The 12,795-nt window shown below is 51.3% G+C and overlaps 1 protein-coding gene across 4 annotated transcripts; it reads right to left on the bottom strand.

The window, feature by feature from the left end:
* Nucleotides 1-1,876: 1,876 nt before the first annotated feature.
* Nucleotides 1,877-12,786, bottom strand: JMJD6 (jumonji domain containing 6, arginine demethylase and lysine hydroxylase). Of its 4 annotated transcripts, XM_052658117.1 has the most exons (8): nt 12,412-12,786; nt 11,537-11,925; nt 10,432-10,718; nt 9,498-9,595; nt 8,886-8,974; nt 8,036-8,174; nt 7,221-7,348; nt 1,877-5,804 (listed from the first exon to the last, which is right to left on the bottom strand). In XM_052658117.1, exons 1-8 carry the CDS (start codon nt 12,538-12,540, stop codon nt 5,768-5,770), a joined length of 1,296 nt encoding a protein of 431 aa, XP_052514077.1. In that variant the 5' UTR covers nt 12,541-12,786; the 3' UTR covers nt 1,877-5,767. The 4 variants fall into 4 exon arrangements, 3 of the variants coding, with proteins under 3 accessions (XP_052514077.1, XP_052514078.1, XP_052514079.1); XM_052658118.1 differs by lacking the exon at nt 8,886-8,974 and having other exon boundaries at nt 1,877-5,855; nt 9,460-9,595; nt 12,412-12,784; XM_052658119.1 differs by lacking the exon at nt 8,886-8,974 and having other exon boundaries at nt 9,460-9,595; nt 12,412-12,780.
* Nucleotides 12,787-12,795: the final 9 nt, after the last annotated feature.

Here is a 12,795-nt window from a genome sequence, read left to right as displayed (position 1 = left end):
GAGTCCCCGCCACGGCACGCCCCCCGCCCGCCCCCTACGTCCTCGATCTCCCAGTGACTCAAGATGCTGGGGACAAGAGCCCCTTGGGAAGCGCTCTTGAGACCCAGGTAGGCCCGACACTTTAGGCTTAGGCTTCTTTTTAAAACTAGGATGAAATACCCAGCATTCCGGGGTCCTTTCGGCATCATTTTAGCCCCGCACAAGTAATCTTTTGAGCATTTTGGAATTGCTAGGGCTTCCCTGGTGGCTCAAACGGTAAAGAATCTGCCTGCAATGCGGAAGACCTGGGTTCGATCCCTGGGTCGGGAGGATCCCCTGGAGAAGGGTATGGCAACCCACTCCCGTATTCTTGCCTGGAGAATCCCATGGACAGAGGAGTCTAGCAGGTTACAGTCCATGGGGTCGCACAGAGTAGGACACGACTGAGTGACTAAGCACGGCACAGCCAGGGAATGCTGGGGGCAAGGTAAAGGCTGTAGGACAATGAAAGCCGAACACCAGCTTTGCTTACTTTCAGCCGCTTTCTAGACCCACGGCCAGCGGCTTTACTCTTTGGGGTTGCCTTGATATATTCATTCTCACGGAGGACTTTTCCAGGTGCTGGTGCGTGAATGCCCCATTCCGGTCTGGACCCAGCAGGCCTCCATACAGCCTCAGGGTGTGGAGGCTGCCCCCAAAGACGGGCTTCAAGGTCAAATTCGATTTTCTCTACAGTCTTTCTTCTTTGAATAATTCTGTAATGTAGGAGAGGGTAGAATGAAAAAAAAGACGTCTACCGTTTTTGCTTCTCCAGACCCTTCCAGGGCTGTTACTGAACAGTGTAGCTTGGAGATAAATGTAACAGAAAACCTTTTTCCCTTACCACTCCCAAACCCTGCCCTAGTTTTTTTCTTTAAAAAAAACAACAAACAGTGGACAAAGTTTGTAAGGTGCCATGCCAAGCATAGGACTAATATTGAAAAAACCAGGCCCCGGGTTTTTGCTTAGGATGCATTCTTTTTTGGGAAAAGCAGTGTCTGAGTTGATAGCTGATGTAAGATCCTGGAAGGAATGCTTCTTTTTTAATTAAAAAATATATTTTACTTTTATTCATTTGGCTTTGCTGGGTCTTGGTTGCAGCACGCTGAATCTTCGCTGCAGGTTCTTTAGTTGTGGCATGGAGACTCCTAGTTGCAGCATGTGAGGCCTACTTCCCCAACCAGGGATGGAACCCAGGCCCTCAACCACTGGACCATGAGGTCCAACCCACCCATCACCCGCCCCACCCAGTGCTTCTTTTTAAAAGGAAGATGCAAGAACACTCTTAAGCTTCCTCTTGAGCTCTAGTTACAACAAACAAGATTCCAACAGCAGGGTGAGCTTAATCCTGCATCACATAACGTTAGGGGGACACACAAAGGGAATTTTAGTGGAGGTTGATAAAAATGCCCACTACTCTGAAATGTGGAATGAGGTTCTTCTCCTGGCTGCTAGCTTTTGACCACTGGGGGACTTGCACTCAAAGTGTTTGGGCCTTATATTTGTCACCTGTGTCCTCTGTTTTAAAGTGTACAGTTGACTCTTGAACAACATGCGTTTGAAGTGCATGGTTCCACTTACATGCTGATATTTTTCCATTAAACAGGAACTGCAGTACTATGCAATCCGAGGCTGGCTGAAGAACTGTGAAACTTGGATATGGAGGGCTGGCTCTCAGCTTTTCTTGGATTTTCCACTGTGCATAGGGAGGATCGTACCCCTAAACCCTGAGTTGTTCAAGGGTCAAGTGTATTTTTAAGAGGTCCTTTTGTGCGGACAAACTCAGTACACTCTGTTAACTTTCAGATGAGTGAGAATGAAAACGAGGACAAGATAATGCAGAAAACCCAACCCCAAATCAAGTTGCTTTATTTAAAATGATGAACAAGTTTCACCGCGGTCCAAGTTAAAAATGCCGATCCAGTGGTGGCTGTCCCCCAGCACTCCCAGGACTTGGTGACAGTCCCCACAAGAAAAACTAAAGCAGAAACAGCAGGCGCTCAGCGTGCTTGCCTTAATGACTGAGGAGGCACCAGGTACTCGGCAGATGGTCCCAGTTCCTCTGTAGTGTCCAGCCTCCGTGGAGAGAGCAGGCGAGGTCAGTCCTCCTGCTCCCAGAACAGAGGATGGGTGTGAGGTGTTCAAAGTTTTTGAACTTGAACTACAGATGAGACAAAGTTAAAAGCCATCCTGGGAGGGCTCCTGCAGTTTTGATGTATCATCATGACAGAAGCTAGGGAGGCAGGAGTGAGAAGAAACCAGACTCCACGTGGAACCATCAGCAGGACCCAGTACAAGTGACAAAAATACTTATTTGTGGAAATGCTACATACAATTCAAGAAATATATGGCTGCGTGCTTAAATGCCTACTTCCTAAACAGTACTTTTTACGTTTACCACAAAATCCCTGTCCACTCCAACTCTTATCTAGCATCTTAAAGTACATAGAGGCAGAATCTCTAAAAAATTTGTAAAGCACTTGTACCAGCAATTTTTGTGCTGCTCCTTAAATACCTTTAGCTGATTTACAAAGAAGCTGTGTCCTCAGTTAAAAATACAGCTAAAATTAGAATTATGTTCCTTTATGAAGATTTCATTAACTTGTACTTAGGGTTAGACTTGCTTTTCTGATCATGTAGATGGACGTGTACGGTTCTCCCTGCCCTGACCCATTCGTAGCCCTTATGAACAACAGCACCCTCACAGTCCGTGAAGATCTAGGAGGTCAGGGATCTGGGCTTGTCCGTGTGGCGCCTCCAACACCTAGAACAGAGCCTGGAGCTCCAACGTTTGTTGAATGTTTTAATAATGAACAAATGGGCATCTACAAGCTGAGCAAAATGTGAACGATGTTCCTGTTTTTGGGCTCTCCCCTCACAGGAGTCACCTTCAACATCACGGCACTACAGACCTCAGAGGCACTTACCAGTGTGCAACACTGGCGACCTTGGGCTGATGGTAAAGCCTTTCGTGACCTCCCTCGTCTCCACAGACCCAGATGTCTCAGGTCCCCGACTCTGGTCTCACGCACCCCGATCCTCCTCTTCAGTAGTTATTAGTCCAGATCCTTTCTTCTAGGACCCAGTTTGTTGGGTTTCTGTTTTTAACGTTTATTTATTTGGCTGCACTGAGTTTCAGTTACAGCATGTGGGATCTTCGATCTTCCTGGGGTAAACATGATCTTTAGTGGCGGTATGTCGGGATCTAGTTACCCTGACCAGGGACTGAACCCAGGCTCCCTGCATTGGGAGTCCAGTGTCATAGCCACTGGGCCACCAGGGACGTCCCCCCGCCAACCCCCCCGCTGTTGGTTTTAACATCAGTTGTCATCTCAGAGAATAATCTCTAAAAATAGTTTAATGTTTTATCTTTCTCCTTACTGTCCTTGACACCACTCAAAGGAGCAGCTCATGCCAGGTGGGTAGAAGGGTTGGTTTTAGAACAGATGGGCCCTTGGACCCCACTTCCTGCCTCACAGTGACCACCTGGCCACACTCCACTGCTTTCTTTCCTACTTTTCGCCCACAGCGGTGTGTTTGCCTGGCACAGTGACAGTAAAAGGCTGCTGCTGAATCTCACCCGGCTAAGACAGTGAAGGAGGGTCCCACAGTCCTTCACAGGGTGGCGGGAACCAAGTGGTGTAACCTGTGCCACCCAGGCACTTTCAGGAGAGGGGACTGAGGGCCTGTCACACAGGCTGGATCTCTTATTTCTGGATGTTGTTTATCAAACAGGAATTACCTTTGGCATCTGGGGAAGTAAAACTGGGTGGCTAGGCTCTCCAACCTAACTTCTACTTCACCATGCCCACCACGCCCCCTGGCGGCAGGCGGCCTGTCCGGTGGTTTGATCCTTTCCACTGAAGCTGAGGGAGAAGCAGTTGGTATGGGTTAGAGAGGAAAGGAAGTGTGACAGCCCGGCAGCAACCCTGGGGGGAAGAAAGAAGCACTTTCAAGATGTCAAGACAAGCTTTTTAAAAAGGAGGAGGAACGCCGTTCAGATATGAATGCGATCTCTGGATGATCCCTTCAGGGTCTGGACTCCTCACACCTAGAGACACTTCCCGAGCTTCCCTGGTGGCTCAGTGGTAAAGAATCTGCCTGCAATGCAGAAAACTCGGGTTCAGTCCCTGGGTCGGGAAGATCCCCTGGAGAAGGGAATGGTACCCGACTCCAGTATTCTCGCCTGGGAAATCCCACGGAGAGAGGAGCCTGGAGGGCTCCAGTCCATAGCGTCACAGTGTCAGATACCACTCAGTAACCGAGCACTCACAGGCACAGACAACACCCGGGGGCCAGAGGGTGTGTGTGTGTGTGTTGGGGGGCGGGGGGCGGGTAGACTGGTAGTAGGTAGACTGATACTAGGAAAAGAGCAGAAGTTCCATCCAATCCACACATGAGTTTTGGTTGGCCTTTCAGAATGCAGAAATTTGGGCAAAGACAAAATAGGGGACCAGCCTTCTAGAGTAAAGCCACATGACCAACCCAGGGAGTTAGGAAGGGATGACTGGTCTGTAGACAAGTAAACAGGATTCCCTGATCACACCCACTTTAAGGGAGGATTCTGAGAGCCAATGGGTAGGACTCCAGTTGATGGCCCACTCCTCTGTGCCTGCTGGCGCTGGTGAGGCTCCTCTGCCTGCACCTGCTGGTGCCCTTCCCTCCCGCAGTCCAACCTGGAAATTGTCACTGGATGTGTCCTGACAGCCTCCTCTTATTTTTATAACACTTTAGTTGAATTTGGAGACAGATGAAGGCAAGCAGGTGAATCGAGAGGGCAAGAGATGGAATCTGCTGGTCAACCTCTAACTATTTAAACCAGAGTTATTTAGAAACCTAAACAGATCCCAAAGACCAGAGGCACCACCTCTGCATTTATTCCTGGCTGCTAACAGGACTGCCCACCTAATGTCTCCAGGTCCAAAATATGAGGCTGTTAATTATGAAGCCTCTTGGAGAGCGAAAAACTTCTGACTCAGGGGTCACACACGTGGTGGGAAAGACAGGAACAAATTTGTAAGAACCTGGTCGTTTATAACTTCAGTTTTGTGATGACAACACATTGAACACCTTTTCCACTCTGATCATCAACCCAACAAGCCCAATGTGTCATCCTTCCCCCACAAAACACACCACATGAAAATATCCTTGGAATCTCACAGCCTCTCTGACCACAGAGAAAAGGTGATGAACGCTAAGACCGCACTAGGCAGTGGGTGAATGAGTGGCGCTGGCCCCCGGCCGGGTTTCTCCTGCCAACTGCATTTCTGGACAGATAATGGCCCACAGGAAGGCGGTGCTCTCCGGGTCCTTCGTTTCCATAACTGGTTCACACGGGACTCAGAGTCCACTCACCACTCTTGGCATCTCTGCTTGCGTGCAGCCGGCTACGTGTGGATGGCGGGGGTCCCTCACCAATACCAGCAAGGCGCCAAGACATTCAAAGGACCAGAGCCCTCCAGGCTTGCAGTTGGTCGACCAGCACGGTTTTAAAGCAGCACAGAACCTTCTCACCTGACGTCACAGCGGCCTTCGGTGCTTCGCCGAGCGTGCTGAATTTTTCTAACTTCTTGACAATCTAGTCTCAGTCAGCAGAGAAAAAACAGCATTTGACCGGAGACATGAGCTTGGGCCAGAGAGGATTATCCAAATTCAAAGAAGACAAAGGAGAAGGTAGGAGCAGAAGACAGGAAGACAGGTGAGTGGCTGCCAACAGCTCCCACGGAGCCCCCTCAGGGAGAGCTTCAGCTCAGGGGTGAGCGCGGCCTCCACAAGTGTCCCTAATCCTGTCAAGGAAAGTACAACCGCCGGTGATCAGCAGGTAGACAGCAGGGCTGCTGCAAAGGGGAAGGAAAGGTTACAAGCAGAACCCCGAGGGCCCCGGCTGAAACAATGGCAGGGCCTTCTCCAAACACTTTCCTTACAGGGCATGAATACAAAGTCATACCCCAGGGGCAGATAAAAGTCTACAACAATAGAAACCAGGCAAGAAGAGAAATCTAAGGCTGGAAAGGACAACTAAGGCTGAGAACTGCATGATCCAGTGGGATCAATTCATCTGCTTAGGACACCCAAATAGCCCCCACGGGATGCCAACCAGACCCCAGAGAATGAGGAAGAGATGACAGAGAGGAATGTGGGTCCTCCACTGCTGTCACATTGAAGCAAGTGCCAGGCTGCTTGGAGACACCAAGAACTTAACAGTGGCATCAGCTGCAGCAGGTAGGGACTTCGGACAGAATCCCAAGAGCTTCAGGATTTCATTGTCTTCCCAGAAACCATCCCTCTTAATGCCGCCCCAGTGACACTTCAGCTAGCAGCACGTGGACAACAGGCTCTGGGGTTTAAAGACCCGGGACGCAGGCAGGGTCTGCACACTTCAGTGGGAGCCTGGCATGTGTACAGCACTGGGGTAGCCACTTGCAAAAAGGTTAGTTTATTGATTTTATCTGAAGTTTTAACTTATTTAGATCCAACTGATTTTTTTTCTTAAAATAATTTAGTTTGTTTAGGCTTGTGGGATCTAAGTTCCCCAAGTTCAGGGACTGAACCCAGACCCTTGGCAGTGAAAGCTCAGAGTCCTAACCACTGGACCACCAGGGAATTCTCTCACTCAGGTTTAACACAAAAACAAAACCCCACTGGAGACATGATTAAGATTTTATTGAAAAAATCTGCAAGTGCTCCATGGATCAGTGGCAAACTGGGAGAAAAAGCAGGAGGCCACGCCTCAGACTCTTCAGAAGCTTGGGGACAACTTTTCAGTGTTTCCCCCTTTACTGCGATAACGAACCATCATTTCCCCATCGAGGGCAGCCACCACCCACCAGCAGAGTCAGTCTTTTCTCCCAAGGTCACAGCAAGAAGAGCAATGAGAGGAGATTCTGGTGTTCTCCAGGAAAAAAAATTTCAAAGATATAAGATGAATTTAACTTTTATTAAATAACGTCAAGGTTTCCCTTGGCACCATTCACACAGATCCTCATCCTTATGCATAAAACAAGCCACGTGCATTTGCAATGGTAGCAGAGAAGAGAGCTACTGTTGCAAACACTGAGTGAACGGCTCCCGTGCCCCAGAGGTCCTCATTCTCTGGCTTTCGCCGGCCCTCCCCGGTCTGCAGGACCCACGGGGCTGCCCCGGGGCTCTGCCGCAGGCTGCAGGCGCGTCCTCGCACACAGACGACAGCCACGCGCGGTCACCTGGAGGAGCTGCGCTCTTTGCTCACGCAGTCATCCTGCGAGGTGGTGTCCCCGTTCCCCACCATGCTGCACGTCCGCCTCTTCTTCCTGCGGTGCATCGTGCCTTCGCCTTCAGAGCCAGACTCGCACTGGATGCGGAAGGAGAAAAACGAGGCGTCAGTCGGAGGCAGCCAGGGACTGAACCTGGGCCCTCAGCAGTGAAAGCAGAGTCCTAACCACTGGACACGAGGCAACTCCCTCTAGGCTTATTATTTACCATCCACGGAAATTCCTAACGTGGGCTTTCGGTCTGGAGAATGCTTGAAGTTTCAACCCCAACCCCACTGTCCCCAGCTGTGTCATCCTGCATCATTTACTTCACCGAATCTTCAGCTACTTCTCACCCCTAGAGACCACTCTGCGTGCACGTGTGCGTGCAGGTGAAGTCGCTTCAGGCATCCCCGACACTTTGCGACCCTATGAACCATAGTCCGCCAGCTTCCTCTGTCCACGGCATTCTCCAGCAAGAATACTAGAGTAGGTTGAGGGGATCTTTCCAACCCAGGTATCGAACCTGTGTCTCCTATGTCTCCTGCATTGGCAGGCAGGTTCCTTACCACTCGCACCACCTGGGAAGCCCAGTGACTATTTTAACGATTAACACCTTCAGAGCTATAAAATGGGCAAACTTTACCCCACAGAAGGACTGGGGGCAGTTGTAGTTCTTGGAAAAAGAAGGTGAAACACTGCTCCCTCCTGGGAAGGAGGCACAAAGTCCCCTCTGGTTTTTCCAGGGTGCCCTGCCCTGGAGGACTGGGGAGTGAGCGCAGCCTCACCTCTGAGTCTGAGTCGGACGAGCTGGAGCTGGAGGAGCTGGAGGAGTCACTGGAACTGTCGGAGGCGATCCCTGTGGATTCCTGCAGGTCAACGGAGTCAGCCAGGACCGCCAACTCTGGGTGCTCCTGCTTCAAGATCCTGAGGGACGAGACACGTGCTCTCAGTGCGGCGACAGCCACCCACAGAGCCCCAGACTCAGGGTTGAGCCCTGCCTCTGCTAGACGCGCCGGCAAGGTGCTGAGGATAGACAGGATCCACAGGCCGGGCACAGAGCCCCCTGCTGGTCAGGCTTTCCTGAAAGGAAAACTAGCCGCACGCGACTCGCCGCTACCTGAGCTCACAAGCCACGTGTGCTGCCCACACGAGGCCGCACGTCCCTGAGTCAGTCTCAGGAGAAACAGTCTCTCTCCCTCGTACTCTTCCCTGCACCTTCCTAGCTGATGTTTTTTAACCTCTCCTTTCCATAGCACAGTGCTCAGTGATGGGAGCTGGGCTCAGTTAATGTTCTATTTGTTAAGAGCAGAAACAACGAGGTTTGTGAGAGGTAAGAAGCGTCGGGTGACAGAGAGGGTGCCCCCTCACTGGAAGGTAAAGCTGGACGGGACTGTCGGGGGGCAGCCGCCAGCCCGCCCCTCAGGGACCTCGTCTGGCGGCCACTGCAACCGGGGACAAAAGACACACTGTTTGGGAAGGCCTTTCGGAAGGACCAGATGGCAGCACACAGCGGCCTGAGGGATGGAGTCAGTGGGCCTCGGACGCCCGAGAGTCCGGGGAGAACAAAGCCACCACCCTTGCTGGCCCTCTCAGCAGGGAGGCTGAGCACTGAGCAAGCCGGGATCCCTCTCTTACCCCGAGAGCTGGTCCCTCCAGGTCAGGGTTGGGACACAGTGGCACGGGGTGGCTGGGGGTGGCTTGCACTGCCGCTGCCCGTGCTGTATCTGTTCTGTGGATAAACAGAGGAGCTAAGTCTCCAGGGCAGTCACCTCACTCACGAGAACTGAAGGTAATAAGTTCAAATGGGGGTAAAGCTTTTGGAATAAGGAAAAGAAAACAACCAAAATCAAACCCAAACAAAAATGGCTTCCTTTGCTAAAGCTAGCTTTGAGGAAAAAAAAAACGAAAACCAAAGAAACGAAAACAGAAAATGACGAACAATCCCAGTTATGACCGTGTTTGTTGGGACTGCCTGGCCTCGATCAAACATGCATTCTGAGCCTGTCACCTCGAGGCTGGCAAGCATCCTGAGAACTGGCCCTGACCTTGGACCCACTCTCTTCTACCCACGAGGTTTTGCAGCCCCAGTGTTTCCCAGGCCTGACTTAAACTCAGCACATGTTATAGCAGCAGTGGACTCTTGCCATTGTATCTCTGGGGTAGAAGCTGGAGCAAAAGCAAAAAATAAGAAAACAAAAATGTCTCTCACCTATACCATTTCCTTGACAACTTTGGTCTCCCTCTTACCGTCTTGTGCCAGACAACAGGGAAGTTGGTACTGCTGGCAAAGTTCTGGGTGATGGCAATGGTGGTGTCAAGATTGAGGACAACGTGCCACCAGCCTCCTGAAATCCAACAAATAAACGGTTAAACAGGAATGGGCTCTACACACAATCGCCCTACAACACAAATTTCACATAACATGTAACACAAACTTCAGAAACTGGGGATTCCTGTCCACAAGGGAGAGTCTTAAGAGAGCCAGGACCCGGTGTGCTTAGCAGTCTTCCTGAGGCAGGAGCCACCAACCACCTGCTTGTGCAAAGTTTCACTGGAGCCTGGACACGCCTGCTTTCCTGCCCCCTGGGCAGAGCTGAGCACTTACGACAGAAACCATCCGGCCTGCAGTGCCTAAAATATTTATTCTCTGGCTCTTTTACAGAACAAATGTGTCCAGCCCTGTCCACCCAAAGCTGTGACCAAAACTGTAAAGGCAGCAAGTTCTTCGGTTTCTAGGAAGAGGGTGCATATCTTAAATACCCTCAATTCTAACACTTAGCCTATCAAAACAAAGCGTAATTTTCAGGTGTGGGATTTCCCGCCTCTTGGCTTTTAAGTAACTGTTTCCTGACTCAATCCACCCAGTGCTACACTGTGTCAAAAACCCCATTTATGGAAATAAGCACAAGTCACTGAACACACACAAAGACACTGGGTAACTAGTAGGAATAAAAATGAATAGGCTCTCCAGCAGATAAGAAGTTTTCAATAGTCATTATACACACAGGCTACAAGAAAGCTGGACAGCAGCCCCCTGAGCAGGTGATTACACAGCAACACGTCACAGCCAGAGGCAGGCCCCAGTCAGTTCACCCAGAGTCAGCATGCAGAGGGATTTCTTTGACTCACTGTATAAACTGTGCTCCAAAATGACAGATTACTGAAATCAAAGAAAGTATACCTGGTACAAAAACAGTCTCTCCTGGTTTCTGTAAGATTTCCAGGGGTTTGAATTCGGGTGGCCAGGTTGGAAGCTGCGTCCGGGGATAGATGATGTTAAACCAGGTGATAGCTTCGTCCTGCTGGTTCCCTCCTTCTTCTCGAGTCACCTTGATGAGCTCCCTAGGTGTGCTGGTAGGGAACAGGCACCAGCGCTTGTGGCCTTGAACTAAGGCATTCCAGGCACTGGTTCCCAGAGGGTCGATGTGGATTCCTGTTCCGGACCGTGGTGGCCCCATCACAAACCACCTAAAGGATGGAAGCATCCAAGATGTGCAGTGTAATTTAACTACATACATGCCACAAAAGCAGCTTTCAGTTTTACACAAATGTTATTTTGAAAACTATGCAAATTCTGATATACAGAAATGCTGAGTAAATTAGACATGGGCTGATTCCTAACAGAAAAATCACTGATGTGGCTTACTGCTGGACTTTAGCTATTAAAATGTCCCTTACAGAGACTTTCCCGATGGTCCAGTGGCTAACACTACGAGCTCCCAATGGAGGGGGCCCAGGTTTGATCCCTGGTCAGGGTACTAGAGGCTTCTTTGGTGGCTCAGCAGTAGAGAATCCGCCTCTAATGCAGGAGATGGCGGTTTGACTGAGATGATCCCCTGGAGTAGGAAATGGCAATCTACTCCCGCATTTTCCCCTGGGAAATCCCATGGACAGGGGAGCCTGGAGAGCTACAGTCCCTGGGGTGGCAAAAAAGTTGGCTACGACTGAGCGACTAAACAACAACAAAAGGGAACTAAATCCTGCATGCCACAACTTAAAAGAGCCTGCATGCCGCAACCAAGACCTGGCACAGCCAAAATAAATAAATATTTAAGTAAAATAAAATGTCCCTTACAGATCACTGGTTCAACTTCAATTGCATGCTTGGATCACGTGGGGGAGCTTTCAGAAATCTGATGCCCAGGCAGCATCAGGCAGGAGTCCCTGGGCAGGTATGGGAAGCCCTCTAAGTTCCATATGCAACCAAGGCAGAACCATTCACTGTTTCAGAAAAAAGATTAGTTGCCAGAGACAAGATCATAACCACATCACTGCCCAGTATTTACCTGTAAGGGGGCCTGCGCTTCTCCCCTGCGTACTGGAAAAGGTCATCGGTGAAAAACTTGGGCACCTTGTAGTCTTCCAAAAGTTTCCTTCTTTTGGGGTGTTCGCCGTAGCTGCTGTCAAAGATGTAAAGGGGGCTGTCATCGCGGGTGCTCTCCATGTACTCGATGTAGTATTTCATCTTCATCTTCACCGAGTACCCGTCGTTGTCCTCGCCACACTTGAACTTCTGGTTCCGGTATTTCCTTTTGAGGCGCTCCAGAGTCCACTTTTCCTGCGCAGACCAGCCCTCTTGGGCATTCAGCAGAACCACGGGCTTGTATGGTCTTTCATATCGGTCCACAAATTCTTCCACCGACAGTTGTAAAGCGTCTGCCCTTTCCACATTGTCCTGAGGGAATCGGAAAAGACCCATCAAATTTAAAAAAAAAGAGAGAAAGAAAAGCCCGGTGGCAGGTAAGGGTGTTCCCCAAAGCAATCATATGCCCAAGGAGTCAGATTCTAGTTCTGGCTCCTCTTAGGGAGGGCAAAGGACTTGCGTGCATTCGGGCACAGCAAAACCGCCATCCCACCAAGGAAGCGGGGCTTCGCGTCTCCCACTTGTGGCCTTGAACACCCAGGTTCCCTATGGCCCTGCTGCCCAAAAGGGGTGCAGGGTGACAGGCCTCGTGGAGGGCGTCAAGGGCGTGGGGCTCCAGATGCCCCCGGCAGGCGCGGCTGCGGCGAGGAGAAAGGAGGCCCGCCCTGGAACGGGCGCCGACGACCCCGACCTCCGCTGGGTGCGGGCGAGGCCATCGGAACCCGGTCCCGGGAGAGGTGGGCACAGCCCCCGGCGGATGCCCGTGGTCCGCCCTGCCCGCGATCGCGGCCCGCTCACCGCCACAGCCGCCGGGTTCAGTGGGAAGCTCTCGTAGTAGTTGTGCCGGGTCCAGTCCAACGAGTCCTTCAGCTCCGGCCGCGCACTCCGCTTGGCCTCGCGGATCCGCTTCTTGCTCTTGTGGTTCATCCTGCAGGGTCACCAGCTGGTTCCGCGACGACCTCGGCGAAGCTCGCTTCCTGCCACCAATGCGCCGCCCCCCTCCCCACACACACACTCCCAGACTCGGGCGACGGCAGCACCAAAACGCCCTTCGCTCCGGCCCGGCGCCTTTAAAGCCGCCTTCCAGAAGATTCACTCCGTAACCACCTCCCGAGCCTCCGGTTGGACCAGTGGCTGCTGTCTTCCCTGCCCTCCGGCCTCTCGCGGTAAGCCATTGGCCTC

The sequence above is a fragment of the Budorcas taxicolor genome, chromosome 19 (genome assembly GCF_023091745.1).
Source record: "Budorcas taxicolor isolate Tak-1 chromosome 19, Takin1.1, whole genome shotgun sequence".
In the NCBI taxonomy this organism is placed as follows: domain Eukaryota; kingdom Metazoa; phylum Chordata; class Mammalia; order Artiodactyla; family Bovidae; genus Budorcas; species Budorcas taxicolor.
This window is presented reverse-complemented; position numbering and strand designations above follow the sequence as displayed.

Bases quoted from the DNA above. Each gene is read 5' to 3' on its own strand.
- JMJD6 (XM_052658117.1), bottom strand. From the start codon at position 12,540: ATGAACCACAAGAGCAAGAAGCGGATCCGCGAGGCCAAGCGGAGTGCG. The intron at 10,719-11,536 runs GTAAATACTGGG...TCCATCCTTTAG, and splicing joins AAGCGCAGGCCCCCTTACAG to GTGGTTTGTGATGGGGCCAC. The intron at 8,975-9,497 runs GTAAGAGGGAGA...TCCACAGAACAG, and splicing joins CTGTTGTCTGGCACAAGACG to ATACAGCACGGGCAGCGGCA.